We start from the raw sequence: 26,526 nt of genomic DNA, 5'->3' as shown, positions 1-26,526 counted from the left end.
TTGGGGCCCGCCCGCACACGTCCCGGGCATGTGTGTTTTTTTTTTTTTTTTTTTCTTTTCTTTTTCTTTTTTTGGAGAGGTTTTTGCTATCGGGCATGTGCGCTCAACAGAAAGACAGAGAGAGACAGAGAGACAGAAAGCGAGAAATCACCCCCCAGGGGGGATGGCTATGCCACAATCCCTTCTCCTCCATTCTCCTCTCGGGATCTTGGGCACGCGCGCACACGCGCCCGGCATGAGTTTAAGCCACTGGGTCTGGGACTCGAACCACAGTCGACTACATGGGAGTCCAGTGACATAGCCATTACGTTAACTGCTGGTCTCCCTGGTGTGAGTTTTAAGCCACTGGGTCTGGGACACGAACCACGGTCGACTACATGGGAGTCCAGCGACATAGCCATTACACCAACTGCTGGTCCCCCAACTACCTGTTTTGATACTACCTTATTATCACACTTGGCAAAACAACATACACACAATGAAAATAACAATAACTCCCATCATCAACCATCCAGTTGGCCTTCCCATTTTCCTGAAGGTGACTGCTGGCTCCCAAGTGTGCATGAAGCTTGCCAAATGCTGTCAGCAGAATGGAGGTGCAGCCAGGTGGAACTCCTTTCCTCCTCTGAGAGCTTGTGAGTGCTTTCACTTGAAGGATGGCTGAGTGCAAAGATTCACTCTGAAATTGCTTTGACTGCCAAGTGACAGAAGGAGTGAGCCAGATGAAATGGTGAGCATTGCGAGCAGCTGGGAGGCAGTGTGTACTTGCTGACTCTTTGATCTTCCCCAGCTACTGAATCACTTTCTTCCTCCTATCTCCACTTGAGAGGCCTCTAAGCAATCAGGGATGCCCAGTAGCTCCCGCTGACATATGGACATCTCTCTTTGCTTGTTTGATGCCATGAGGAATTCCTATTAACTGCTAAATGTGGAGGTGGCCCATTGCTCTCCAGGGGCTGTTGTGTATACCTATTAGAGCTGCTGTGGGCTCAGAACAGAGAGGGAGACACCACAGCAGGAAGATTTCTTAGCCCTTTGTTCAAATTGCAGATTTATTCTGTTTGACTGCTTCAGCTTGGCTTCTTTACTACCTTCTTAAGCAACTTTCTGCTATGTGGGTATTATTCATTCAACAGATATTATCAAGGCCTATTAAGTGCCTGACATTGTTTTAGGTTGTGAAAAAGAGGTAAACTCCCTTTTCTTGTGGAGTTTACATTTCTGCTGGGCTAGACATCAACTTATGTACAAATAAGCCCATTTAAGATTGTGGTAAGTCTAATGAACTCATAATGATAGTGACTTCCCATCAAAGCTGGAGAGATGGCTGTTAGTGTCACCTGAGAAAGGGACATTAGGATTGAATGGTGAAGACTGCCATGCTCTCTGAAGTCAGGTTCCAAGTAGAGAGTGCCACAAGAGCACAAGCCCTGAAATGGCACATCTGAGGACCAGAAAGCCAATGAGAATAAAGAGGAGCCATATAGCAGATGATGTCAGAGAGACAGGTCACAAAGTGGGTACCCATGGATCATATTCAGCGTACAAGGTATTTTGAGATTTTATTACAAACAAAAATAGTGACTTAGTTTTTCTTAGAAATACAAACAAAAAACTTGGCCATGCTGCCTTGCTAGGTAGGCCATTATTCCTGGATGATAACAACTGTAACATAGACCAGTTATATGTTCCTCTTTCTTTCTGTTCCTGCTTTAATAGGGCTTGTGTTACCAGTTTATAAATAGACATTTGAATTGTAGATAGCTGAGCACTATATAGGCTTAATAAAGGCTTGGAATTATTTTTGTTTCCTGTATGATAGAAGCATATAATAGTTTTAAGTGACAGTGACTTGATCTAAATTTTTGAAAGATCACTGTGGGGGCCAGCAGATGGCATACTGGTTACGTCGCTGGACTTGTGCGTGGTTCGAGTCCCAGACCTGGTGACTTAAAACTCATGCCGGACACGTGTGCATGTGTACTCAAAATCCTGAGAGGACAGTGGAGGAGAAGGAATCGTAGTGTGGTCATCTCCTCTGGGGAGTGATTTCTCACTTTCTATCCCTGGTGAGCACATGTGCCCTGTAGCAAAAATCTCTCAAAAAAAAAAAAAACAAAAAAAAAAAACCCCAAAAAAACATAAAAGATACTGTGACTTCAGAACTTGGTTGATAAAAGATTGTGGCTAGGTTGAGGGGATAGGTGATGGTAAATGAGATATTGGTGGCCAGGACAGTAGAGATGGAAAACAGTGGACAGATTCTGTACGTGTTTTAGAGGTAGAGCTGGCAGAATACAATGCATTAGATTGGGAGGAAAGAAAGGGACTAAAAGATGAGGCCCAAGGTTTGCCTTGAGCACCTGGTGGTGGTGCTGCTTACTGAGATAGGATTAGAGAAGATAGTTTTGAGAAAAATTTCATGATAGTGACTTAGTTTTTCTTAGAAATACAAACAAAAAACTTGGCCATGCTGCCTTGCTAGGTAGGCCATTATTCCTGGATGATAACAACTGTAACATAGACCAGTTATATGTTCCTCTTTCTTTCTGTTCCTGCTTTAATAGGGCTTGTGTTACCAGTTTATAAATAGACATTTGAATTGTAGATAGCTGAGCACTATATAGGCTTAATAAAGGCTTGGAATTATTTTTGTTTCCTGTATGATAGAAGCATATAATAGTTTTAAGTGACAGTGACTTGATCTAAATTTTTGAAAGATCACTGTGGGGGCCAGCAGATGGCATACTGGTTACGTCGCTGGACTTGTGCGTGGTTCGAGTCCCAGACCTGGTGACTTAAAACTCATGCCGGACACGTGTGCATGTGTACTCAAAATCCTGAGAGGACAGTGGAGGAGAAGGAATCGTAGTGTGGTCATCTCCTCTGGGGAGTGATTTCTCACTTTCTATCCCTGGTGAGCACATGTGCCCTGTAGCAAAAATCTCTCAAAAAAAAAAAAAACAAAAAAAAAAAACCCCAAAAAAACATAAAAGATACTGTGACTTCAGAACTTGGTTGATAAAAGATTGTGGCTAGGTTGAGGGGATAGGTGATGGTAAATGAGATATTGGTGGCCAGGACAGTAGAGATGGAAAACAGTGGACAGATTCTGTACGTGTTTTAGAGGTAGAGCTGGCAGAATACAATGCATTAGATTGGGAGGAAAGAAAGGGACTAAAAGATGAGGCCCAAGGTTTGCCTTGAGCACCTGGTGGTGGTGCTGCTTACTGAGATAGGATTAGAGAAGATAGTTTTGAGAAAAATTTCATGATTTACTAAATTTAGGACAGATATTAAACACTGGAGTGTAGGCAGTTAGATGAGCCAGAAGCTTAGGAGGTAAGTAAGTTGGGGACATTAGGGATCATTAGTATACAGGTGATATTTAAACCCATAGGAATGTGAATCACTGAGGGAGGGAGGATACTTAGAAAATAGAGCAGAGAGTTCTGAGATTTTTTCATGTTCAAATTTAAATCTTCAGAATTTCTGCTATCACTCAGGCTAATAGATTCTTAGTATTAAAAAGCAATTTAAGGTCCTCTATCTAGCGACCATATCTACCTATATATTTACTCAGCCCCCCTGCACAGCATCAAAGAGGTTAGCCAATTCGTGCTTCATAGACAGGAAATACTATTTGCATCAAGACTTTCTATTCTATGTTCATTAGAGTGAGTCCATGTTTCACTTACCACACCCTGTGAGGGATTTTATGTCCTTATTTTATAGAGGAGCAAAATAAGTTCAGAGACGCTATCTGCCCAAGTCTTCTCTTGCCAATTCCCTGTTCTTTTCATTATTCCACACCAATCTAGTGATTGTTTCTATGACAGGCTGAGGTCTAAATTATATTTTTTCTGCAACTTAAATTTGTGTCTTTTGTTCTCTGTAAAAAGCAGTCATTATTTCCATCATTAAGTGATGTGAGAAAGCATCTGTAAATTTTAAGGCATTGGACAAATAAATGTACATCTGAAGACTAGTTGGATCTGCATTCTTTTTTTCTTCCAAGTTAGGGGGACTTTTACTTTTTTTTTTTTTTTTGAGAGGTTTTTGCTATAAGGCGTGTGCATGCGCCAAAAAGAGAGAAAGAGAGAAACAAAAAGAGAGAAATCACTCCCCAGGGTGGATGGCCACGCTGCAATCCCTTCTCCATTCTCCTCTCGGGATCTTGGGCATACACGCACATGCGCCGGCGTGAGCTTAAGCCACCAGGTCCTGGGGGACTTTTAAATTGCTAAGTGAAAGGAATAAGAGGATACTTTTATAGCATTTATAATAACTCAATATTGTGATGTTGCCTGAATTAGGTTCTTTAGAAAGAGAAATGACTGGAAGGAATTCCTGGGGCCAATTCTTCCTTTTTCAGAACACTGATTACTGACAGCCTGACAAAACTTATTTGACTCAGCTCAAAAAGAGTATGAGATTGCTCTCCAATATGTGGAAGATCAGGAAGGATTCACTAACTTCTTTAGCTGTTTCTCAAATTCAACAAGGATTCATAAGCACTGGTTATGGTCAGGGTCCCATCTCTAATGTTCTGGGATACAGGGCCACTAGGATCAGAATTTGAGGGCTTTTGGTTCTCCTAAAAGCCTGGTGGGGGTTGACAGTAGTAGTCACATATACTTGGCACTCCTTCAGCTCATGCTTATCTGTGTTCTAATTAAGGACTCAACCAATGATAAATTAACTTGGAGAAAAAAACTCCTTAGAGTGTGACGACTGATGCCCTCCACATTGCTCATAATCTACCTTCCCAATCTTAACTCCCATTGTTGCCAGGATGGAACCCTCTGCTGGAATTAAATTGGTCCACTCACTGTCTCCTGGGCATGTTTTATTTTGTTCATGTGGATACCTCTCTCTTTAGATCTGTGCTATCCTTTATGGTAGCCACCAGTCATATATAGCTAGTGAGTACTTGAAATGTGTCCAGTCCAAACTTGAGTTATTAGAAGTACTGACTTCAGGGATCAGCAGTGAGCGTAATGGTTATGTCGCTGGACTCCCATGTAGTCGACCAGTTTTGAGTCCTGGACCCGGTGGCTTAAACTCATGCCGAGCGTGTGTGTGTGTGCCCAAGATCCCCAGAGGAGAATGGAGAAGGGATTGTGGTGTAGCCATCCCCCCCGGGAGGATTTCTCGCTTTTTGTCTGTCTTTCTGGTGAGCACACATGCCCTATAGCAAAAACCTCTACAGAAAAGAAAGAAAGAAAAAGTACCCATTTCAAAATGTAGCACCAAAAAACAAAAACAAAACACCTCATCAGTAATCTTTGAATATTGATCACTTATTGAAACAGCATTTTAGATATATTAAATATATTAAAACCAATTTTACCTGTTTTACTTTTTTACCTGTTTTTTAACAGATTTTTGCTATAGGGCATGTGTGGTCACCAGAGAGACAGAGACAGAAAGTGAGAAATCACCCCCAGGGACGATGGCCATGCCATAATCCCTTTATTCTCCTCTCAGGATTTTGAGCACTGACACACAGGCGTCAGGCATGAGTTTTAAGCTGCCAGGTCCAGGCCTTGAACTGTGTTTGACTATGTGGGAGTCTAGCAACATATCATTATGTCATCTGCTGGTCCCTCTTTTTTAAAACAGAGTGTTATTTATCCTGAGCAAGAGAGAATCCTCAATAGTACCTTGGCATTGCAACCCCCACCCCCAACATCCCAGCTTTAGCTAGCACAGATCATGGTCACGTGTGGGCCTGGCACTCAGGGAGGTCCCTGGAATTGCATAGACAATCTTTCCATGAGGGTCTGCCTTGCAGAATGTCTCATTTTACCACTGTGCAGCCATCCAGCCCTTTTTCCTAAGGTTTTTCCCATAGGGCGCATGTGATTGCCAGAGACAGAAAGAGCAATCACGCCCCCAGGAAGGAGGGCCATGCCACAGTCCCTTCTCCATTTTCCTCTTAGGATTTTGAGCATACACAAACAAGCACCTAGTATGATTTCTGTCATCAAGTCCAGAACTCAAAATGTACACTTGGCCATGTGTTACCTAGACACCTGTTATATTAGGCCAGCCTCTGGCCTAGTGGTTAAGGGAACAGTACTCCCCTAGATTATTGGCCAGGGTAGAACTGGGCCTACCATTTCACTGAAACCCATCTTTGTATTTTCTGGCATGTTAGAATAATATGATGTATGATGAAACCTTCTGGGTAAGTGTAGGTTTCTACATGCAGGCATGCTCTCATGTCATCAAAATCAAGTTCCTATCACAGCTCGGCTGACAGTTCAGGAACACAAACTTTGTGCCAAAGACGTAGGACAATTTGTAGCACATTGTAGCACACTGCTCAGATTTTAGATACTTTTTTAGGCACCCACACTGAAACCTTGAATCTCATTTCTATATGTCTTGCACTTCTTCTACTTCTGGTTATTTAAATGTTAGACTTCCTGTACAATTCTTTCAATTCTATTAATTTTGCTTTTTTTGGTTGTTAATTTGCACATGCACTTGCTAGAGACAAATGGAGGAAGCACCCCCGTTGGGGATGGTCACACCACAATCTATTCTCTCTTTCTCCCTACTTTCAGAATTTTGAGCATGCACACACACGCACCTGGTATGTTTTTCAAGCTGCTGGGTCTGGGGCTTGAACCATATAGTTGGCCATGTGGAATCCAACTATCTTAACCATTACACCACTGGCTGGCCCCAGTTCTGTTAATTTTATCCCAATCCATATCTACCAAAGTCTCAGTCAACTGTGCTTTTGTAAATGTAGTTTCTAACACCCCTCCCTACGTTCATTTTATTCTATACACTACTAGAAATAATCACTATTTCTTTGTAGATGTCATTTTTTGCTCAAATCCTTATTTCTTTTCCCTGTATTGCCTGCCTTAAGAATTCTTTTCTAAGTCTTCTTAAACATTATCTTTTGATATTCCTACCCATAAAACTTATGCTTTAGTGAAACGAGACTGATTTAATATATTTAAAGCACTTGGAACTCTGCCTGTCTTATACTAAGAACTATATAAATCTTAGCTGTATTATAACTGCTTAGTTATATTTAAATATTCTATAAGCATTTCTGTCTCCAGAACACTAAATCCCTTTTTCTATTTAACTCAATTTCCAAAGGGAGCAGTGTTTTAAACTGTCAATGACCAGCAAACCAATTATTACTGCTGGAAGAAAAAGCACGTATACTTTCTAGAGAGCCTGAAACCCTGAACCCTAATCACCACAACATAACAAAATTTATGACAAGGTGAGAGGACCAACAGATGCCATAGTGGTGAAAGTGCTAGACTACCACATGACCAGATGCAGTTTAAGTCCCAGACCCTGTGGCTTGAAAATCATACCAAGTATGTGTGCATGCATGCCCAAAATCCCAAGAGGATACTGGAGAAGGGACTACAGTGTGGCCACCTTCCCTGGTAGGTGATTTATCACTTTCTGTCTCTGGCAAAAACCTAATTAAAAATAAAAACAAAAACTAGGTGAGAAAAATGTAATTCTTTCATTTGAGAAACAATAAATTAATGGAATGTGTTACTTAAACAAAAAGGAAAAACGAAGAAATTACAAGTAAGTTTTGAATTTAGGGTAATTGCTCTACAATTTGGTAAATATTAGGATGACCTAGGAATCTTCAAAAATCATACAGATGCCTGGGCCCCACTTCAGATTTGCTGAGTCTCTAAGGATAGGGCTCAGTCCCCTGAAGTTTTTGTTTTGTTTTGTTTTTTAAGATTTTTGCTATAGAGTGTGTGTGTGCACTTGCCAGAGAGAAAGAGACAGGTAGAAAGTGAGAACTCACCCCCTGAGGGGATGGCCACTTCACAATTCCTTCACTTCCATTCTCCTCTCGGGATTTTGGGCATGGATGCACATGCGCCTTGTGTGAGTTTTAAGCCACCAGGTCCAGGACTCAAAGTGTGGTCAACTATGTGGGAGTCCATCGACATAATCATTATGCCATCTGCTGGTCACACCCTGAAAATTTTTTAATGCTTCATAGGTGATTCTCATGTGTAATTGGCACCTGACAATCACTGGTCTAGTCAAGAGAAGGTTTGGTGTAAGGGGGCTGATAGTGTTTGGTATATATTTTTTCTTGATATGCTCCTAAAGCATGCTTCAAAAATAGAGTACTCAGAGAACACATTAACATAGAGTGCTTATATGTTTCCGTCTTATGTTTTTAGCAGTGTTCTAAACAGAAAACAATAATAGTAATAATAATAATAAAAAGACCTTCTGAGTTTGAGTCAGGGTCAGAAAAAGACAAACACATTCCAAATAGCACATGTAGTATTCATCTAATACTTTGTCTGTTGGTTTGACTTAATAGATAAATTTCAAAACCAGAATTACTATGTAAACATATATTTAACTATGTACAATATTTATAACTTGCAGATTTTACAACTGAAAATTATAGTTAAACCTGCTCACGTGAAAAAGTTGGCAGTCTGGTATATAATACTTATAAATTTCAAAAACAGCTTTACCTCAAAAAATATTTTATACAAATTTCCCAAAGTGCTGTCACTCACTGGCTCGGTCTATCTCAACAACCCAGAATTTCCCAAAGTGCTGTCACTCACTGGCTCGTTTTATCTCAACAACTCAATTAGGTATCCGAATCTCTAGCGGTAACCCATATACTGAGAGAGTGCACTTTTCACACAAAGTTCAGGCTGTTAGAAATCTTGAACCTTAACGCTTTATAACAAAGCCCCTTTCACCCTCCAATCCTGAGACAACAAGTCCTGTAGTTCTCCCTCGTCATCACTGTCAACATTTTCCTCTTCCTTTTTCTGTAATTCTTTTATGGTTAGAACCTCCTTAAGCTTATTTTTTATTTCATCTTGGCGATTCCGCAGGTTTTCCACTCTACGGTAACATTCTATCTGCTCATCAATCTCCCCAATCTGGCGGTCCAACCGTCCCTCTTCATCCTCTTCAGCAACTATGGCTTCAGAAATCGTGTTGACCTGCCTCATGGCTTTTTGAAATTCGTCCCACTCTTTGTCCATCTGATCCTTCGGGGCATCAACCTTTCGTACCCTTGCATCTACCTCAGGGTCATCAAAAAAGCCTTCCGGTAATGCTTCCGCAGTGTTTTCTCTCCTTTCCACCACTTTCTCATGTATTTCTGCCTTCTCAATTGACCCGGAATGAGGGACTAAGGGGGCCTTGGGAGGATTTGTAGCAAAGAAATCGTCTGGCAGCACGCTACTTGTCGCCTCCCGCGAGGGAAGAGTGTGTTCCTTGCCCTGTGCGTCCGGCAGCTGCTTGCTGGCGTCCCTTTTTCCTTCTCCTCCTCCTCCCTGCTCTTCCTCCTCGTCTTCTTCCTCATCTTCATAATCAGGGAGCAAACCGAGTCCCAAAGGCTTACCGGGGGTCGCTCTACTGGACTCCCTCCCAGTTCTGTCGAAGTGGGTGGGCAACGCCGATGTGGAGGGCTGAGGCACCGGCGAGGCCTTTCCTCTCTTGGCATCTTGGCCGCCGGCGTCCGGCGCCTTCCTCTTCGCGGACTGACACACTGCGCTCTCCGACGGACCCTGGGTGGCTCCCTTCGTGCCTTTCAGCTGGGCCACTTTCTCTCGGTGCTGCTTCCCGAGGACGTGAGTCTGCCACAGGAGCTCGCTCTTAACCGGAGTGTTGCACAGGGCGCAACTCAGCTGCCCCAAACGGTTGTACTTAGCGAATGGAGATTCGATCCGCTTCCGGTTGGTGCTCTGGCGCTGCTTCTCCTTCATCAGCCGCCGCAGTTCGTCCTGGTTTACCACTCGCTTGCCCGCCGGAGTCCGAGAGGAGGCGGAGGACGCCATCTTTGCGACCAGACCCAAGGCGATTCTGGCTTCCGTCCCGGCGAGGCATGATGACGTCACGTCCGGCGACAGCGGTAATTGGCCGAGGGTCGGGACAGTGGGGCGTGGCGCCAGAGTCAGGATAGCCAGTTGGGCCGTTCTTGCCTTCAACGGTCAGGTTATGGCTGCAATAAAAGCCGTAAACTCCAAAGCTGAGGTGCAGCGGGCCCAGGCGGCTTTGGCCGTCAATATTTGCGCCGCTCGAGGGCTGCAAGATGTGCTGCGGACCAACCTAGGGCCCAAGGGCACCATGAAAATGTGAGCGGCGGTTAGGGCGCTGGGCGTTTGTTAGGTGTCGGGGCGCCCTCTGAGGCAGGCGTTCCACCAAGAGATCGGGACGGCGTGGACCCACTGTGTGCCCATTTTTCCTCATTCTCATTCCTGCCTGAGTACATCCCTAAGTGAGGAAGGAGAAGAAATGCCTTCCCAGAAAAAGGCCCCTTCCCTTTTCGTTAAGATTCCCATGCAGTTAGTTCGTTTAGTGTCTCATTGGAAACGTTAAAACATCGAACTCTTCTGCTCTTAAGACCAGCTGCCCTTTGTCTATGAATCTCATAGTTTTCTGTGTGGCAGTGTGGTGAAAGAACATGAGGTTTGGAGTCCAGGCGGCATGGGTTCAAGTCCAAGTTCTGTAACCTAGCTGCACTTAGACAAGTTATTTGAATATTCTTTGCTCATATTTATTCATCCTTCCGGCATATATTCGAGACCATTTTCTTTAGGCAAGAGTGAGGGAAAAAACTGGTGAGGGTAAAAAGGTATAAGAGGAGAGATATATCCCCCTAGAAATGATCAAAATAAATGAAAAATAATGGTGAAGAGGGCACTTAGTATTAGAAGATGCTGGGAACAGGAATGACCAAGATATAGCTTATGTTCTTAAGGAGATAGGATACCTATGCTAATTATATATATATATATATATATATATACATACACTTATGATTACACTGAAGATAGGGACTGATTACTGATGGCTGAAGGAAAAGCCTCTCAAAAGATGATGTTTGATCAGCCTTGAGAGAATAAGTTTGTCAGCTGGAGAAAAGAGTAAAGGCTTTCTTGGGAAAGTAACCTCAGGAATAAGAAAACACAGTGGTGTAAGTCCAAAAGAAACAAAACCAGCACATGATGTATTAAGGGAAGCAAAAGATTTGCTATATATATATATATATATATATATATATATATACATACACTTATGATTACACTGAAGATAGGGACTGATTACTGATGGCTGAAGGAAAAGCCTCTCAAAAGATGATGTTTGATCAGCCTTGAGAGAATAAGTTTGTCAGCTGGAGAAAAGAGTAAAGGCTTTCTTGGGAAAGTAACCTCAGGAATAAGAAAACACAGTGGTGTAAGTCCAAAAGAAACAAAACCAGCACATGATGTATTAAGGGAAGCAAAAGATTTGCTTGTGGATAGGCGGTAGATAAGTCAGTGAAGACAGACATAAACCAGATTGGGAAAGGTTAAGGATGACATTGCTAAATTAGTTTGAATTTACTTTGAAGGTGATGGAGAACCTGAAAGTCATTAAAGGATTTTTGATCAGAGAACTGAGTCACGTCTTTTAGAAAGATACAGTGTGAAGGATAGATTCAAATCTTGATATACTGAGATGCTGTCTGAGTAGTCCAGGGTGGAGATGATTACGACAGTGGAAATGGAGGCAAGGGTGAGATCCAGGAGATAGGTAGAACTGACAGTTTGGTGATCTAATAAATGTGAGGGGATGAGGGGAACTAAGCTGAGTGATTGAATGAATGATATTGTTGGCCAAAATGAAAAATCTACAGAAAATTTGCAAATTTCTGCTCTGTAGCTTTTAAGTACTCTTCCTTGACCAAACCACTGTTCCAATCTCATCAATTGCCCTTTAAAGTAGTAAATGCTCCATTTGGAATGAAATCACCATAGCAGTCCATCTGGGGAGAAATGATTCGGGAATGGAAATTCATTTGGCAGCACACTATTTGAGCTGCAAATGGTGGTAATTACCATGGTGTCTCCCCATGGTACCATGGAACTTTTTCAAGCCCAGTCCTCTGTAGTAAGGATAGTTGAGTGTCAAGCACTGGGAGTCTCTTGCTTGTTGCTTACCATGTGAAGTTAATGGCATTACTCTTCTTTGAACAGGCTTGTTTCTGGTGCAGGTGACATCAAACTCACTAAAGATGGCAATGTGCTGCTCCATGAGATGGTGAGCTGTTGCTGCTGACTTTAATAAATTTTACTAATCCTTAACGAAGAACATAGTACAACTTATATATCTTTAGGCCAAGACCATCACTAAATACTACAGTCTTCTTGGATGAAATTACTATAAAAACGTTTTTCTTTTGCGGGGCTAGTGGGTGACATGGTGATTTAGGTACTTGGGCACATGACTCCCACATGACTGACCGCAATTGGAGTTCCAGACCTCGCGGTTTGGTTTCTCTCTCACTTTCTCTCTTTCTCTCACTCTCTCTCTGGTGAGTGTGCTCTGGACAGAGTGAGAGACAGAGAGGGAGGGAAAGTGAAAAAGCAAGCTGCCAGGTCTGGGACTCGAACCATGGTCAGCCACATGGGAGTCCAGCACCTTTAACCACCATGCCACCTTCCAGCCCCTGTAGCAAAATATTTAAAAAATAATAAATAAGATTAAATAATGCTTTAAAAATGTGTTTGTCTACTTAAAAATATTTGTATAGCACAAATAATAGCTTAGGGATACTTAAAATTAATAACATTTTTTATGTAGAGTCTTTTTAAAAATAATTATTTGTTTATTTAATTACATTTGTTATTATTTTTTACATTTGACCAGAGATAGAGAGGGAGAAAGAGAAAGTGAGAAAGCAAACCTCCAGGACTTGAACTGTGGTTGGCCATGTGGGAATCCAGTACCTTTAACCACTATGCCACCTTCTGGCTCTGGAGAGAGTTTTTTCTGTAGGGTGCATGTGCTTGCTGGAGAGATAGAGATAGAGAGACAGAAAGCAAGAAATCATCCCCTAGGGACATGGCTGCATTCCCCGCTACTCTGTTCTCTTCCTGGGGTCATGGGCACTCATGCACATGCAACCAGCGTTAATTTGAAGCCATTAGGTCTGGGACTTAGGTCTGAATTGCGGTAGGCCATATGGGAGTCCAGCAACATAACTGTTATGCCATCTGCTGGTCTCACCATCTTTTAAAGACACTGTATTATAGTCTTTGTAAGACTGAGAAAATAATTCTTCGCAATTTTAATAAATGTTATCTTTGAGAGTGAAGAATTTAGCCTTGTTTTGGAAATGACATACACTCTGAGGCAAATATGTATATAAAATGTTCAAATGTCATTAGGTCTCAATTTTTAAATTTTGGACTTGACAATATAGATAAAATAAAACTTGTACACTTATAGAATGAAGTATGATTCATTTAATTTTAGTATTGACCTTTAGGTTATCTTGGTTTTGGTGGTCTATTTTTTTCCTTTATTTTTGAGACATTTTTGCTATAGGGTATGTGAGTTCGCCAGAAAGACAGAGAGACAGAAAATGAGAAAGCACCTCCCAGGGAAGGTGGCCATGCTGCCATCCCTTCTCCTCCATTCTCCTCTCGAGATCTTGGGCATGCTTCTTCTCCGGATCTCGGGCACGCAACTGGTGCAAATTTAAGCTACTGGGTCCGAGACTCAAATCGTGGTTGACTATGGAGTCCAGTGATGTAACCATTATGCCATCTTCTGGTTGCCTCCTGGTATGATTCTTAAGCTCCCAGCCATTTGAGTCAGCCATTTGAGTCAGCCATTTGAGTCCCAGCCACTTTAACCTCCATGGCACCTGTTTGCCTGTTTCTTTATCTCATCACCTCTCTTTTTTAATCTGTTGCTTACCTTTTCCAGCAAATTCAACATCCAACAGCTTCCCTGATAGCAAAAGTGGCAACAGCCCAGGATGACATCACAGGAGATGGCACTACTTCAAATGTTCTAATTATTGGAGAGTTACTAAAACAAGCTGATATTTACATTTCTGAGGTATTAAAATTCCACATAATTCACACTTTATTTTGAATGGAGAGGGTTTTTTTTAAACTAGTAAAATGGTTTAATTTTAGAGTGTAAAAGTTCATTTCAATTAAAATAGTCTTTCTTGGAAAATTATCAGTGGAAATAATAATGCCAAAATAATGCCTTATATTGGAATTAGATAACTGGTTTTAAATGAAAATATTTAAGATATATTGAAAGGTTAAAAAATAAAAAGTAGCCATGTACACATGAGCAGTAAGTAGCCTAAGAAAGAAAACATCTTTGATAAAGTTGAAACCAAATTATACGTATTTAAAAAAAAAAAACTGGAGAAAAACTACTGAAGATTGTCTATATTGTGACCTTACTTACCTTTCTAGTTTATTTTCCTGTATAAGCCATTTACTTTAGTCAGATTCTTACATTAATTAACTTCTTATGAAATCATTACACACGTTTGTACCTCTGTACCTTTATTCAATCTGTATTTTTTTCTTGATGTTACTTACCTCATTTCTCTAATTCAGTATTAGGATTTTTCTTCTCTTTCAGGAATAATTTTTTTTAGAATTATTTTATTTAACTTTATTATTATTATTATTATTATTATTATTAATTTGACCAGAGAGAGAGGAAAAGTGACAAAACAAGTTGCCAGGTCCAGAACTCACACTGTGGTTGGACATATGGTAATCCAGCATTCTAACCACTATGCCACCTGCTGACCCCAGGAATCACTTCAGGAAAGCATAAGCTGGTCAATGTACTAAAATTACTACTTATTTGTATTTTATTTGGTATTGGGAATTGTCTGTTTAAGTCCATACTTGCTACTTATCTCAGGATGTTTCTGGCTATAACCAGTATAAACTTGACTAAAACCCAATTAACCAATAGGAAAGTTATTATCTCCCATAATAGAACACAGAGATAAACAGGCTCCAGGGTTGTTTGATTGAAAACATTTAGTCAATAGAGTCAGCAGGTGATGTAGTGGTTGTGGCTCTTGATTCCCACATATCAACTACGATTTGAGCCCTAGACCTGGTGGCTTGAAACTCATACCGGGCTTGGGTACATGTGTGCCCAAAATCCCAAGAGGAGTAAAGAGGAGAAGGGATTGTGGCTTGGCCATCCTCCCTGGGGGGTGATTTTTCATCTTCTCTCTCTCTCTCTGTCTTTCTCTGTGTCTCCGGTGAGTCCTCGTGCCCTATAGCAAAAATATCTCTTAAAAAAAAATTCAGTCATTCGTCAAGTGCTTAGGTCTTTCTTATCTCTTAGCTCTCCTGTCTACAAAGCTGTTCATCCTGACTTACTTTTTTTGTTTTGTTTTGTTTTTTGCTATAGGGCACGTGCGCTCGCCAGACAGACAGAGAGAGACACAGAGTCAGAAGGGGGAATGGCCACACCGCAATCCCTTCTCCTCCATTCTCCTCTCGGGATCTTGGGCACGCACGCACATGCACCTGGCGTGAGTTTAAGCCACCAGGTCCAGAACTCGAACTGCGGTTGACTACGTGGGAGTCCAGCGACATAGCCATTACACTAACTGCTGGTTCCCTGACTTACTTTTATACTGAATGTAAGACCGTTAAGAGGAAATCAAGTCTACCTGCTTCTCTTAGCAACACTCAGCAGGAGAGGGCAAGAGAAGCTATTCACCCAATTGTGAAATGTACATCTTAAGTTAAGACTGAGTCAACTTTAGTTATATGTTCATCCTTAACCAATAGCATGTTTTAGGGGAATTGACTTAGACAAATCAGAATTCGCTCCTTTAGCTAGGGATAAGATCAGCTTCCTCCAAAGTGGAAGAGGGATACTCAAGCAAATTATGACTGGATTAAGAAGAAACGAGTTCTGGACGGGTAAGATGCTGACAGAAATCAACATAATTATGATACTTGTGTGGCTGTACAGTTACAGAGCTAGGCACACAATGTGGTAGAAACACTGAGAGGAAAGGGACATCCTAAACTAGCCTGAGGTAGTTAGGAAGCACTCTCTGAAGGAAATAAAGCCTGGACTAACTCTTCAGAGAGAGGAAGAGGGAGCTAGATGAAAGAGTGAAGAGTGAGGAGAATGGCATTCCAGGCCAGAGGAACAGCAGGAACAAAGACGCAAAGAAGAGAAACAATAAGATATTATATAGAGCTATGTACAGTTTGGCGTTATTGGAGGTTTTTTTTTTTTTTTTTTTAAGAGGTTTTTGCCATAGGGTGCGTGCGCAGAGTGAGCCAGAGAGACAGAAAGCGAGAAATTACCCCCCAGGGGGGATGGCCACACCACAGTTCCTTCTCCTCCATTCTCCTCTTGGGAGCTTGGGCACGCACGCACACGCGCCTGGCGTGAGTTTTAAGCCATTGGGTCCAGGACATGACCCATGGTCGACTACATGGGAGTCCAGCAACATAGCCATTATGCTAACTGCTGGTCCCCAGTGTTATTGGAGTTTGAAGTGGTGTGGACAGTAGTGAAGAGATTGAAGAAAGATATGGGAGACAGATCACAGAGGGCATGTAGTATGCTCACCAAGAAGCTTACAGTTTATCCTGTGGTAAGCAGACTGACATGAAGGAATCAGTGACCAACACAGACCTGCATTTTTAATATCTGGGGGACAATTTTATGGGAGTTGAGAACAAGGTTCTCATAGTAGTCCAGATGAGAGATTGTGAGGTCTTTGAGGAAAATGTTGAGAACAGTTAATAGAAGAGGTTCTAGAGTCAGGTCTTGTAGGTTTAAACCTGGGTCTACGTCTTACTAATTTGGTGATCTAAGGCCTTGAGCCCTCAACTGTGAAATGGGAATAATATTAATACCCACTTCATAGTGTTGTTGAGAGGATTAAATTAAATAATTCATTTAAAGCCCTTAGAGTTATATCTAGCACAGATGTCAACTTTTTTCAGTTTTGCCAGAATGCATGTGCACTTGCTGGAGAGAGAGAGAGAGCAAGCACCTCCACCCCGGGCATGGTCATGCCACAATCCCTTCTCCTTTTCTCCCCCCTTTCAGGATTTTGGGTATGCATACATGCCTGGCATGGTTTTCAAGTTGCTGGGTCCAGGGCTAAGTACTCAAACGGTTCATTCTGTCATGTTGGATCCAGCTGCCTTAACCACCATGCTACTAATTGGCCCAATATGAATTAAAAAAAAATTATTTTAGGACTTACATAAAGGAATAGAAGGAGAGAATGAATTAGACCCAGTGCCAGCTTTCATAAGATTTGTATATTATTTTGCAGACTAAATTGTTTTTAAAGATTATTTTGTCATAGGAACCAGCAGTTAGCATAATGGCTATGTCGCTGGACTCCCACGTAGACGACCGCGGTTCGCGTCCCGGACCCGGTGGCTTAAAACTCACACTGGGCGCGTGTGCGTGCATGCCCAACTTCCCAAGAGGAGAATGGAGGAGAAGGGATTGCGGCGTGGCCATCCCCCCTGGGGGGTGATTTCTCGCTTTCTGTCTCTATGTCTCTCTCTGTCTGTCTGGCGAGCGCACGTGCCCTATAGCGAAAACCTCTAAAAAAAAAAAAGATTATTTTGTCATAATTTTGGACCTAGAGAAAAGTTGCAGAATATTATAGAGCATTCCTATGAACTTTTTATTTAAAGAATTATTTTATTTAACTTTATTTATTTACTTATTTTAATTTGACCAGAGAGGGACAGAGCAAGAGAGAGAGAGAGAGAGAGGGAGAGAGAGAGAGGGAAAGTCAGAAAGCAAGCTGCCAGGTCCAGTACTCAAATCACCCTCAGCCATGTGGGAATCCAGCGCCCTTAACCACCACACCACCTGCCTGCCCCCTTCTACGAACTTTTAACCTAGATTCTCCAAGTGTAATCAATACCCACCCCCACATATAATCTCTCTCATATAATCAGTGTACATACTTCTTTCTGAGTGGTATGAGAGTAAGTTGCAGACATGATCTAAATAGTTCAGTGTATGTTTCTTAAGCCTGGGAATCCTCTTATATAACTACAGTATAATTATTTTTTTTAAAAAGGAGATTAATATTATAGAAACATTGATATACTACTGTTATTTAATCTACAGATTTTAATCAAATTTCACTATTTGCCTTTTACAGAAACAAATCTGGGCTCATGCATTGTATTCAGTTGTCATATCCCTTTAGTTTTTTTGTTTTGTTTTGTTTTGTTTTTTTTGAGAGGTTTTTTGCTATAGGGCGTGTGCACTCACCAGGAAGATAGAGACAGAAAGTGAGAAATCACCCCCCGGGGGGATGGCCACACCCCACAATCCCTTCTCCTCCATTCTCCTCTCGGGATCTTGGGCATACACGCACACGCACCCGGTGTGAGTTTAAGCCACCGGGTTCAGGACTCATACCGCAGTTGACTACATGGGAGTTCAGAGACATAGCCATTATGCTAACTGCTGGTCCCTCCCTTTAGACTTTTTAAAGCTGGAATCATTTCTAAGCAGCCTTTTGAACTTTATGGCAGTGCTCTTTTTCTTTTCTTTTTTATAAAATAAAGAAATGGAGGGCTGGCCCTGTAGCCTACTTCTGGTTGAGGCGCCAAATCCCACATAGGCAACTGCAGTTTGAATTCCGGCCCCTAGTAGCTTGAAATGACAGGTGCACATGCATGGATACCCCAAATCCTGACAGGATGAAGAAATGCAGGAGAAGGGATTGTGGCATGACCATGCCTCATTGAAGGGTGTGTGTGTGTTTCCCTTTCTCTGTCTTTCTGTCTCTTTCTGGTGAGCACATGAGCCCTGTGGCATTTTAAAAAAGTTTTTGCTGTAGGGTGTATGCACTTGTCAGAGAGAAAGAGAGAAAGAGAGAAAAAGAAAGAAATCAATCCCCACCCCCGGTGGGGGATGGTCCTGCTACAATCTCTTCTCACTCTTCTCTTGGGATTTTGGGGCATGCATCCACTCATGCCTAGAGTGATTTTCAAGCTGTAGGGTCTGGGACTCAAATAGTGGAAGGCCATGTGGGAATCTAGCACCTTAGCCTTCACGCCACTTTCTGGCCTCCCTCTGGCAATTATTTTAAACATGGAATTTTACAAAAGTTTATATACTTTTTCCATGAATGAGATAGATAGAGACAGACAGACAGCACCTGCAACAGGGTCTTCATGCTGTAATCTTCCATCCTCCAGCCAGCTCTGGATCATAGGCATGCACATTTCCAGAGCATTTCAGGGCCTCTCTAGACACACACGGAACCCTCCCGGTGGGTCCGCCTCTCAGTGTAAAGCTTTACTGCTATGTCACCACCCAGCCTCTAAACTTAGGGGAAGAGCAGTTAGCGTAATGGCTATGTCACTGGACTCCCATGTAGTCGACCACAGTTCACGTCCCGGACCCAGTGGCTTGAAACTCACACCTGGCGCGTGTACATGCGTGCCCAAGATCCTGAGAGGAGAATGGAGGAGAAGGGATTGTGGCGTGGCCATCCCCCCGGGAGGTGATTTCTCGCTTTTTGTCTCTCTGTCTCTCTCTGTCTGGCAAGCGCATGTGCCCTATAGCAAAAACCTCTCCAAAAAAAAAAAAACCCAAAAAAACAAAACAAAAAAACCCTTAGAATTCTCCCCCCCCTTTTGTGTGTGTGTGTGTGTGTGTGCACACATGTTAATATACTGTGTCTGGCCTTCCAGGATGGGCTGAGAGTTTGGACCCAGGCCTCATATTTGGCCTCAGCCTGCCAAGCAGAATGTCCAGTATGAGCTGCTGCAGCTGGGTACATTACTATTTTTTTTTTAAAGAGTTATTTATTTATCTATTTAATTCCATTTGTTATTATTATTTTTCGGTTTGACCAGAGAGAGCCAGAAAGAGATAAAGGGAAAGTGAGAAAGCAAACCGCCAGGTCTGGGACTCGAACTTCCATCAGCTATATGGAAATCCAGAGCCTTTAACCACTCCACCACCCTCTGGCCTCTGCATTACTATTTTTAGGAAGTACAGGCCAGTTATTTTGTGGAAAGTACCTTAATTTGTATTTGTCTTTTCCTAACAGATAAACTCAGGTTATTATTTGATTTGATTTGATTTATTTTTATAGCCAAAATTGTAATTCTTTATTCTTACAATCGCATACCACATACCATCACCTTTTTTTAAATTTTAATTTACATTTAATTACACATTTATCTTTACAGTGTACAGTTCTTTTTTCAGCACGGATATCATGAATATCAGTCAAGATAAAGATTTTACTATATACATTGTCATCAACAAATAACTTTTCATTTGTTAATTTAATGTTCTTTTTTTCTTTGCTCTGTTCTCCTCCCTCCTTCTACTCCCCACCCCTGTATTAGCCCTATCCTTACTTTATTTAGTATCTACCATTGCCCTCCCTGTTTCCATACCTTCCAAACTTTTAGTTTCTGCCAATTTAGATAATCAGTGTATATTGGGTGGGAACATACAAAGTCTTTCATAATCTGGCTTGCTTTGCTTAGCATTAATTCTTTCATATTTGTAAGTCTTCCATATTCATCCACTTTGTATTCAATATCAGAGTCTCATCGTTTTTTTTTAATGGCTGAGTAATATTCCATAGAGTTTATATCAATCTAGTTTTTTCAATCTAGTCATCTACTTTTGGACATTTGGGTTGATTCCATGTCCTAGTGATTGTAAATAATGCTGTAGTAAATGTGAATGTGCAAGTGTTTTTCCGACTGAGGGTTTTCTATCCTGTGGGTAAATACCTAAGATTGGAATTACTGGGTCATATGGTAGTTCTATTTGTAGGTTTCTGAGAAATCTCCATATTGGTTTCTAAAGTGGTTGTACTAATTTGCACTCCCACCAGTATTGTAGGCGAGTTTCTTTTTCACCACAGCCTCACCAGCATTTATCATTTATTTTTAAAATTTTAGTCATTCTGACCAGGGTTAAGTGGTATCTCATTGTGATTTTGATTTGCATTTCCCTTATATCATATACTTTTGGGCCATCTGTATGTCTTTTATTTATTTATTTTTTGCTATAGGGTGCGTGTGCTCACCAGAGACAGAGAGACAGAAAGTGAGAAATCACACTCCGGGGGGATGGCCACGTTGCAGTCCCTTCTCCTCCATTCTCTTCTTGGGATCTTGGGCATGCATGCACATGTGCCTGGCGTGAGTTTAAGCTACTGGGTCTGGGACTGAACCACAGTCGACTACTTGGGAGTTCAGTGACATAGCCCTTACGCCAACTGCTGGTCCCATGTATGTCTTTTTCAGAGAATTATCTGTTCAGTTCATTTTCCCATCTTTTAATTAGATTGATTACTTTTTTTGGGGGTAAGCTCCTTGAGTTCCCTGTATATTCTGGTTATCAGTCCCTTTTCTGAAGTATAGTTTGCAAATATATTCTCCCACTCTGAGGGTTGTCTTTTCACTTTACTTATTGTTTATTTTGCTGTGCAGAAGCTTCTCAGCCTTACATAATCCCATTTGTCTATTTTTGGATATTGCCTGTGCTTTGGAGGTCTTTAAGAAGTCTTTGCCTACTCCAAGGTCTCCAAGAGTTTTTCTTGTGTTTTCCAGCAGTATTTTTGTATTTTGAGGTTTTATGTTTAGATCCTCAATCAATTTTGAGTTAATTTTTGTTAATGATGAGAGATAAGGATTCAGGTTCTTTCTTCTGCAGGTGGATATCCAACTTCCCCAGCACTGTTGGCTGAAACGATGTTCTTTTTCCTACTGGGTTGTTTTGTGCCCTTTGTCAAGGCTTTATGTTTTGGGGTTCATTTGGAGGTTCTCGATTCTGTTCCATTGGTCTACCTGTTTATTTTTGTGCCAACGCTATGCTGTTTTAGTTATCATAGCTTTGTAAAATGTTTTGAGTTCAGGAAGTGAGATGCCTCTTTTGTTCCCCTTACACAGTATTGCTTTGGTGATAAGGGGCTTTTTCTGCTTCCAGACAAATTTTGTGATTGTTTTTTCTATTTCTGTGAGGAAAATCTCTGGTAGTTTGATTGGGATTGCATTACATTTGTAGATTAATTTGCGTATGATTGAGATCTTGATGATATTAATTCTTCCAATCCAAGAACATGGGATGTTTTTCCACTTTTTTTGTATCATTTTAAATGTCTTATTCTAGTGTTTCATGGTTTTCCTTATAGTGATCTTTGACATCTTTGATAATGTTTATTCCTAGATATTAGTTTTGTGACTATTTTAAATAGGATTTCTTGGGACCAGCAGTTAGTGTAATGGCTATGTCACAGGACTCCCACGTAGCTGACCGCGGTTCGAGTCCCGGACCCGGTGGCTTAGACTCATGCTGGGCGTGTGTGCATGCATGCCCAGGATCCTGAGAAGGAGAATGGAGGAGAAGGGATTGCGGTGTGGCCATCCCCCTGGGGGGTGATTTCTCGCTTTCTGTCTCTCTGTCTCTCTCTGTCTGTCTGGCGAGCGCACATGCCTTATAGCAAAAACTTCTCAAAATAAATAAATAAATAGGATTTTTTCCTTCAGTTCTGTCTCAGTTTGTACATTGTTGGTGTATAAAAATGGTATAGATTTTTGTATGTTGAACAGTGATCAGCTACGTGGCAGTTTAGCAATGTAACCATTACGCCATCTGTTGGTCCCTTAATTCCAATTCTTTTTTTTTTTTTTTATCCAAAATGTGTTTATTGGGATGGCTTCCCACTCATCTTGAGTCAGGGTGCTTTTAGTGCTGCTTCCTCCTGAAGGAACATCCTTCTGTCAGCCTCGCTTTTCCTCCCGTAGGCTGGCAGAGGACAGAGGAGCAGCCAACGCACAAAACTACCCTTTATGCCTGGCTAAAGACTGTGGTGATTGTATAGCATCCTGGGCACGTACATCCATGAAGAAGGAATTTGGGCTCTGCACCAGGCACTTCTGCTTGTGTTTCCTCTTCTCCTCTTCAGGAGAGAGATGAAGGAGGTCCTCTGCGAGAGGCATGTTCTCATGGGGAGATCGTCACTGCCGGAAAGGACTTAATTCTGATTCTTTATCTCTGTGTTGAAAGGAGTTTACTTTGTGCCCATGCAGAAGAGCATCATATGACAAAACTATAGAGATCATTTTTGGAAAATAACTTTTGTGATATTTGTACTAGACTTGGAACTTTTTTGTAAGTTTGAGATTGGTTCAAATATGAGGCACTGAAAAATGACTTATAAATTACATATAGACTCCTATATAGGGGGACTTCAAAAAGGTTGTGGAAAAGGGAATTAAAGTCTGAATTTATTTTGGTGCAAAAAATTGAAATTTATACGTAGTTTTTTTTTTTATAATACACACTTCCTATGAACTTTTCAAAGAACTCTGGTTCAATATTAATGTGAGTAACATCTTTTGGACATAGCTATTAATAGGAAAGGATAGTTTCTTTTACTGTGGATGACTTACTTTATAATTTTATGTTGATATAATAGGGCCTGCATCCTAGAATAATAGCTGAAGGATTTGAAGCTGCAAAGATAAAAGCGCTTGAAGTTTTGGAGGAAGTTAAGGTAGAAAAGGAGATGAAAAGAGAAATCCTCTTGGATGTGGCTAGAACATCTTTACGAACTAAAGTTCATGCGGAATTGGCTGATGTGTTAACAGAGGTAGGTGATTAAACTTTTGCATTCAGAACAAGTATAATAATTCATGGCGATCATTTCATTTTTCCCATAAGAAAATCAAATATTGCATGTGGTTCTTTTGAACATGAAATATGGAAGGCAGACATGTACAAGATTACCAATAGACTAGATTTGATTGAACAGACATAATTTGTAATATTTCAAAAGTATCATTTTATTAAGCCTTCTTATAAGTGACTTGAAAGTTGGGAGGGGCAGGACCAGCAGCGGCATAATGGTTATAACCCTGGACTCCCAGGTAGTCGACCACAGTGTGAGTCCTGGACCTGGTGACTTAAAACACGCTGGGGACCAGCAGTTGGTGTAATGGCCATGTCGCTGGACTCCCATGCAGTTGACTGTGGTTTGTGTCCAGAACTGGAACCATGGACCTGGTGGCTTAAACTCACGCTGGGCACGAGTGCATGTGTGCCCAAGATACCGAGAGGAGAATGGAGGAGAAGGTATTGTGGTGTGGCCAGCCCTCGGGGGTGATTCCTCACTTTCTGTCTCTCTCTCTCTTTTTGGTGAGCACACGTGCCCTATAGCAAAAATCTGTCTCAAAAAAAAAAAAAATTCATGCTGGGCACGTGTGCATGTGTGCCCAAGATCCTAAGAGGAGAATAGGAGAGAAGGGACTGTGGCATGGTCATCCCCTTGGGGGGTGACTTCTCACTTTATGTCTCTCTGGTTATTGCACATGACCTATAACAAAAACCTCTCTCTAAAAAAAAAAAAAAAAAAAAGAAAGTTGGGAAGGGCTTGACTGCCTGTGAGTCATCTCCTGTGGAAGCCCTTGGGTAGTGTACTGGTCTCTTTCTTTTACTTCCATCTCTCTGTTCTTTCAGGATTTTGGGCATGCAGTCACACATGTCTGGTATGTTTCTCAAGCCACTTGGTCTGGGACTTGAACTATGGAGTTGGCCATGTGGGATCCGGTCACCTTAACTACTATGCCATGAGCCGGTCCTGTACTGACCCTTTAAGCCTGGAGGTTCTTATCTTCTCATGTGAGGAAGAAGTTGTTTTGGCAGCATGCCTTGTAGTTAAGGTTATCACTTTAATGAAATGGGATTGATCTGATAAGTAATATTTGCATCTGGGAAATGTGTATTTGTTGTGTTTACTTCTAAAGGTAGGACATATGCAGTATAAAGATTAGATCAGCGGAATATTTTTGGGAAGGCTTTTATCTGTGACTATCATTAGATGATATCATTATTGTCACTCAGCTTTATAGTTTCTGAAACTTTAATATTTAGTTTATCAGAAGTGATGAATTCATTGCAACAAAATTTATAAGATATTGATTTACAGAACAGAATGCTCTCTTACTAATTTACTCTGAGAAATACAAGTGCCAAATGGGCTGCAGCACTTGAGTTGTTTCTTTTCTCTTTTTTTAAGACGTTTTTGTCGTAGGACCAGCAGATGGCGTAATGGTTACGTTGCTGGACTCCTACGTAGTCAAACACAGTTTGAGCCCTGGACACAGTGGCTTAAGACTTGTGGCAGCCATGTGTGCGTGCGTGCCCAAGATCTCAAGAGGAAAATGGAGAAGAAGGGTTTGTGGCGTGGCCATCCCCTCTGGGGGGTGATTGCTCTCTTTCTGTCTGTCTCTCCAGCAAGCCCTATAGCAAAAATCTCTTCCTTGAAAAAAAAAGAAGTTTTTGCCTTAGGACATATGCACTTACCAGAGAGAAAGACAGAGACAACAAGAGGGAAAGTGAGAAATAACTCCCTAGAAGGAATGACCACATGCAATCCCTTCTCCTCCATTCTCCTCCCAGAATCTTTTTTTTTCCTTTGGAGAGGTTTTTGCTATAGGGTGCGTGTGCTCGCCAGAAAGACAGAGAGAGACAGAGAGATAGAAAGTGAGAAATACCCCCCAGGGGGGATGGCCACAGCACAATCCCTTCTCCTCCATTCTCCTTTCGGTATCTTGGGCACACACACACACACACACACACACACACACGTCCGGCATGAGTTTAAGCCACCGGGTCTGGGACTCGAACTGCGATCGGCTATATGGGAGTTCAGCAACATAGCCATTATGCTAACTGCTGGTCCCTCCTACCAGAATCTTGAGCACACATGCATGCATATGTGCCTGGTGTGAGTTTTCAAGCCACCAGTCTGGGACTCAAATCACAATCGTCCATGTGGGAGCCCAGCGATGAAACCACTGTGTCATCTGCTGTATCCTCTGAGTTGTTTCTGACCAAGTCTTCTTATCAGGATAAAAATCTACTTGGTAAATCAGATTGAGATCAGACAGTTTCTTGATGTGTAGGGTCAGAAGAAAGGCTCTGCTGTGTTTTCTGCTGTTGGAATACTCAAGTGACCCAGAAAGTTTATGCTACCTAGTTAGGGTACCTATTCTCTTTTGGAGTTATAAAAATACGGATATTCTCACTATCCAATGACCTTTGTCTTATTCCCTATTAGGCTCTAAAATCAAATATTATTATATATTATCTTAAGTAAATTTTTCCAAGACATAGGCTTTTTGTTGCCATTGTTGCTTTATTTATATTTTAGGGTGGTTATACTTTAACTCCTAATTTTTATAGTCAGTTTCATATTATTTTTCTGAGCTAAGCAATAAGATGTACTATGCTTCTTAAATGTCATATCCCTAGGGATATGTGGTGGAATAAATGAGAATAAATAAATCAGTCTTTCTGGAGTGTCAATTTTACTTTATTATTTTGGGGAAACGCATTTCACATTGAAACAAATATGTATATATTATGGCATAACATGGAAACTCTTCATAAAACAGGAGACTTCAAAATTTTGTTATACGGCCAGCAGGTGGTATGGAAGTTAAGGCACTGTATCCCACACAGCCAGCTGCGGGGTTCAATCCCGGATGCAGTGGCTTGAAAATCACACTAGGCACAATCCCCTCTCTTCTAGACTCTTTGAGATTTGGGACACACATAGCCATTGCCTGTGTGGTGTCACTTTCTTTCTCTCTCTCTGGTGAGTGCATGTGCCCTGTAGCAAATCTAGAAAAAAAAATCATGTTCTTATAGCCAGCA

The 26,526-nt window shown here is 41.5% G+C and overlaps 2 protein-coding genes across 2 annotated transcripts in view; one reads left to right on the top strand and one right to left on the bottom strand.

Moving 5' to 3' along the window:
• Positions 1-8,584: 8,584 nt before the first annotated feature.
• On the bottom strand, positions 8,585-9,875 carry ZNF830 (zinc finger protein 830). Its single transcript, XM_006154388.3, has one exon. It carries the CDS (start codon positions 9,831-9,833, stop codon positions 8,724-8,726), a length of 1,110 nt encoding a protein of 369 aa, XP_006154450.1. The 5' UTR covers positions 9,834-9,875; the 3' UTR covers positions 8,585-8,723.
• A 31-nt stretch (positions 9,876-9,906) lies between these two features.
• Positions 9,907-26,526, top strand: part of CCT6B (chaperonin containing TCP1 subunit 6B) — a 59,765-nt gene continuing 43,145 nt past the window's right edge. The window contains exons 1-4 of the mRNA XM_006154387.3: positions 9,907-10,130; positions 12,015-12,078; positions 13,753-13,887; positions 23,285-23,458. Coding sequence (XP_006154449.1) covers positions 9,994-10,130; positions 12,015-12,078; positions 13,753-13,887; positions 23,285-23,458 — 510 coding nt within the window. The 5' untranslated portion in view covers positions 9,907-9,993. The remainder of the gene's footprint in view (positions 10,131-12,014; positions 12,079-13,752; positions 13,888-23,284; positions 23,459-26,526) is intronic.

Source organism: Tupaia chinensis, unplaced genomic scaffold (assembly GCF_000334495.1).
Source record: "Tupaia chinensis unplaced genomic scaffold, TupChi_1.0 Scaffold000407_4, whole genome shotgun sequence".
NCBI classification, from domain to species: domain Eukaryota; kingdom Metazoa; phylum Chordata; class Mammalia; order Scandentia; family Tupaiidae; genus Tupaia; species Tupaia belangeri.
Note: the sequence above shows the minus strand (reverse complement) of the source record. Positions and strands in the feature narration are given on the sequence as shown.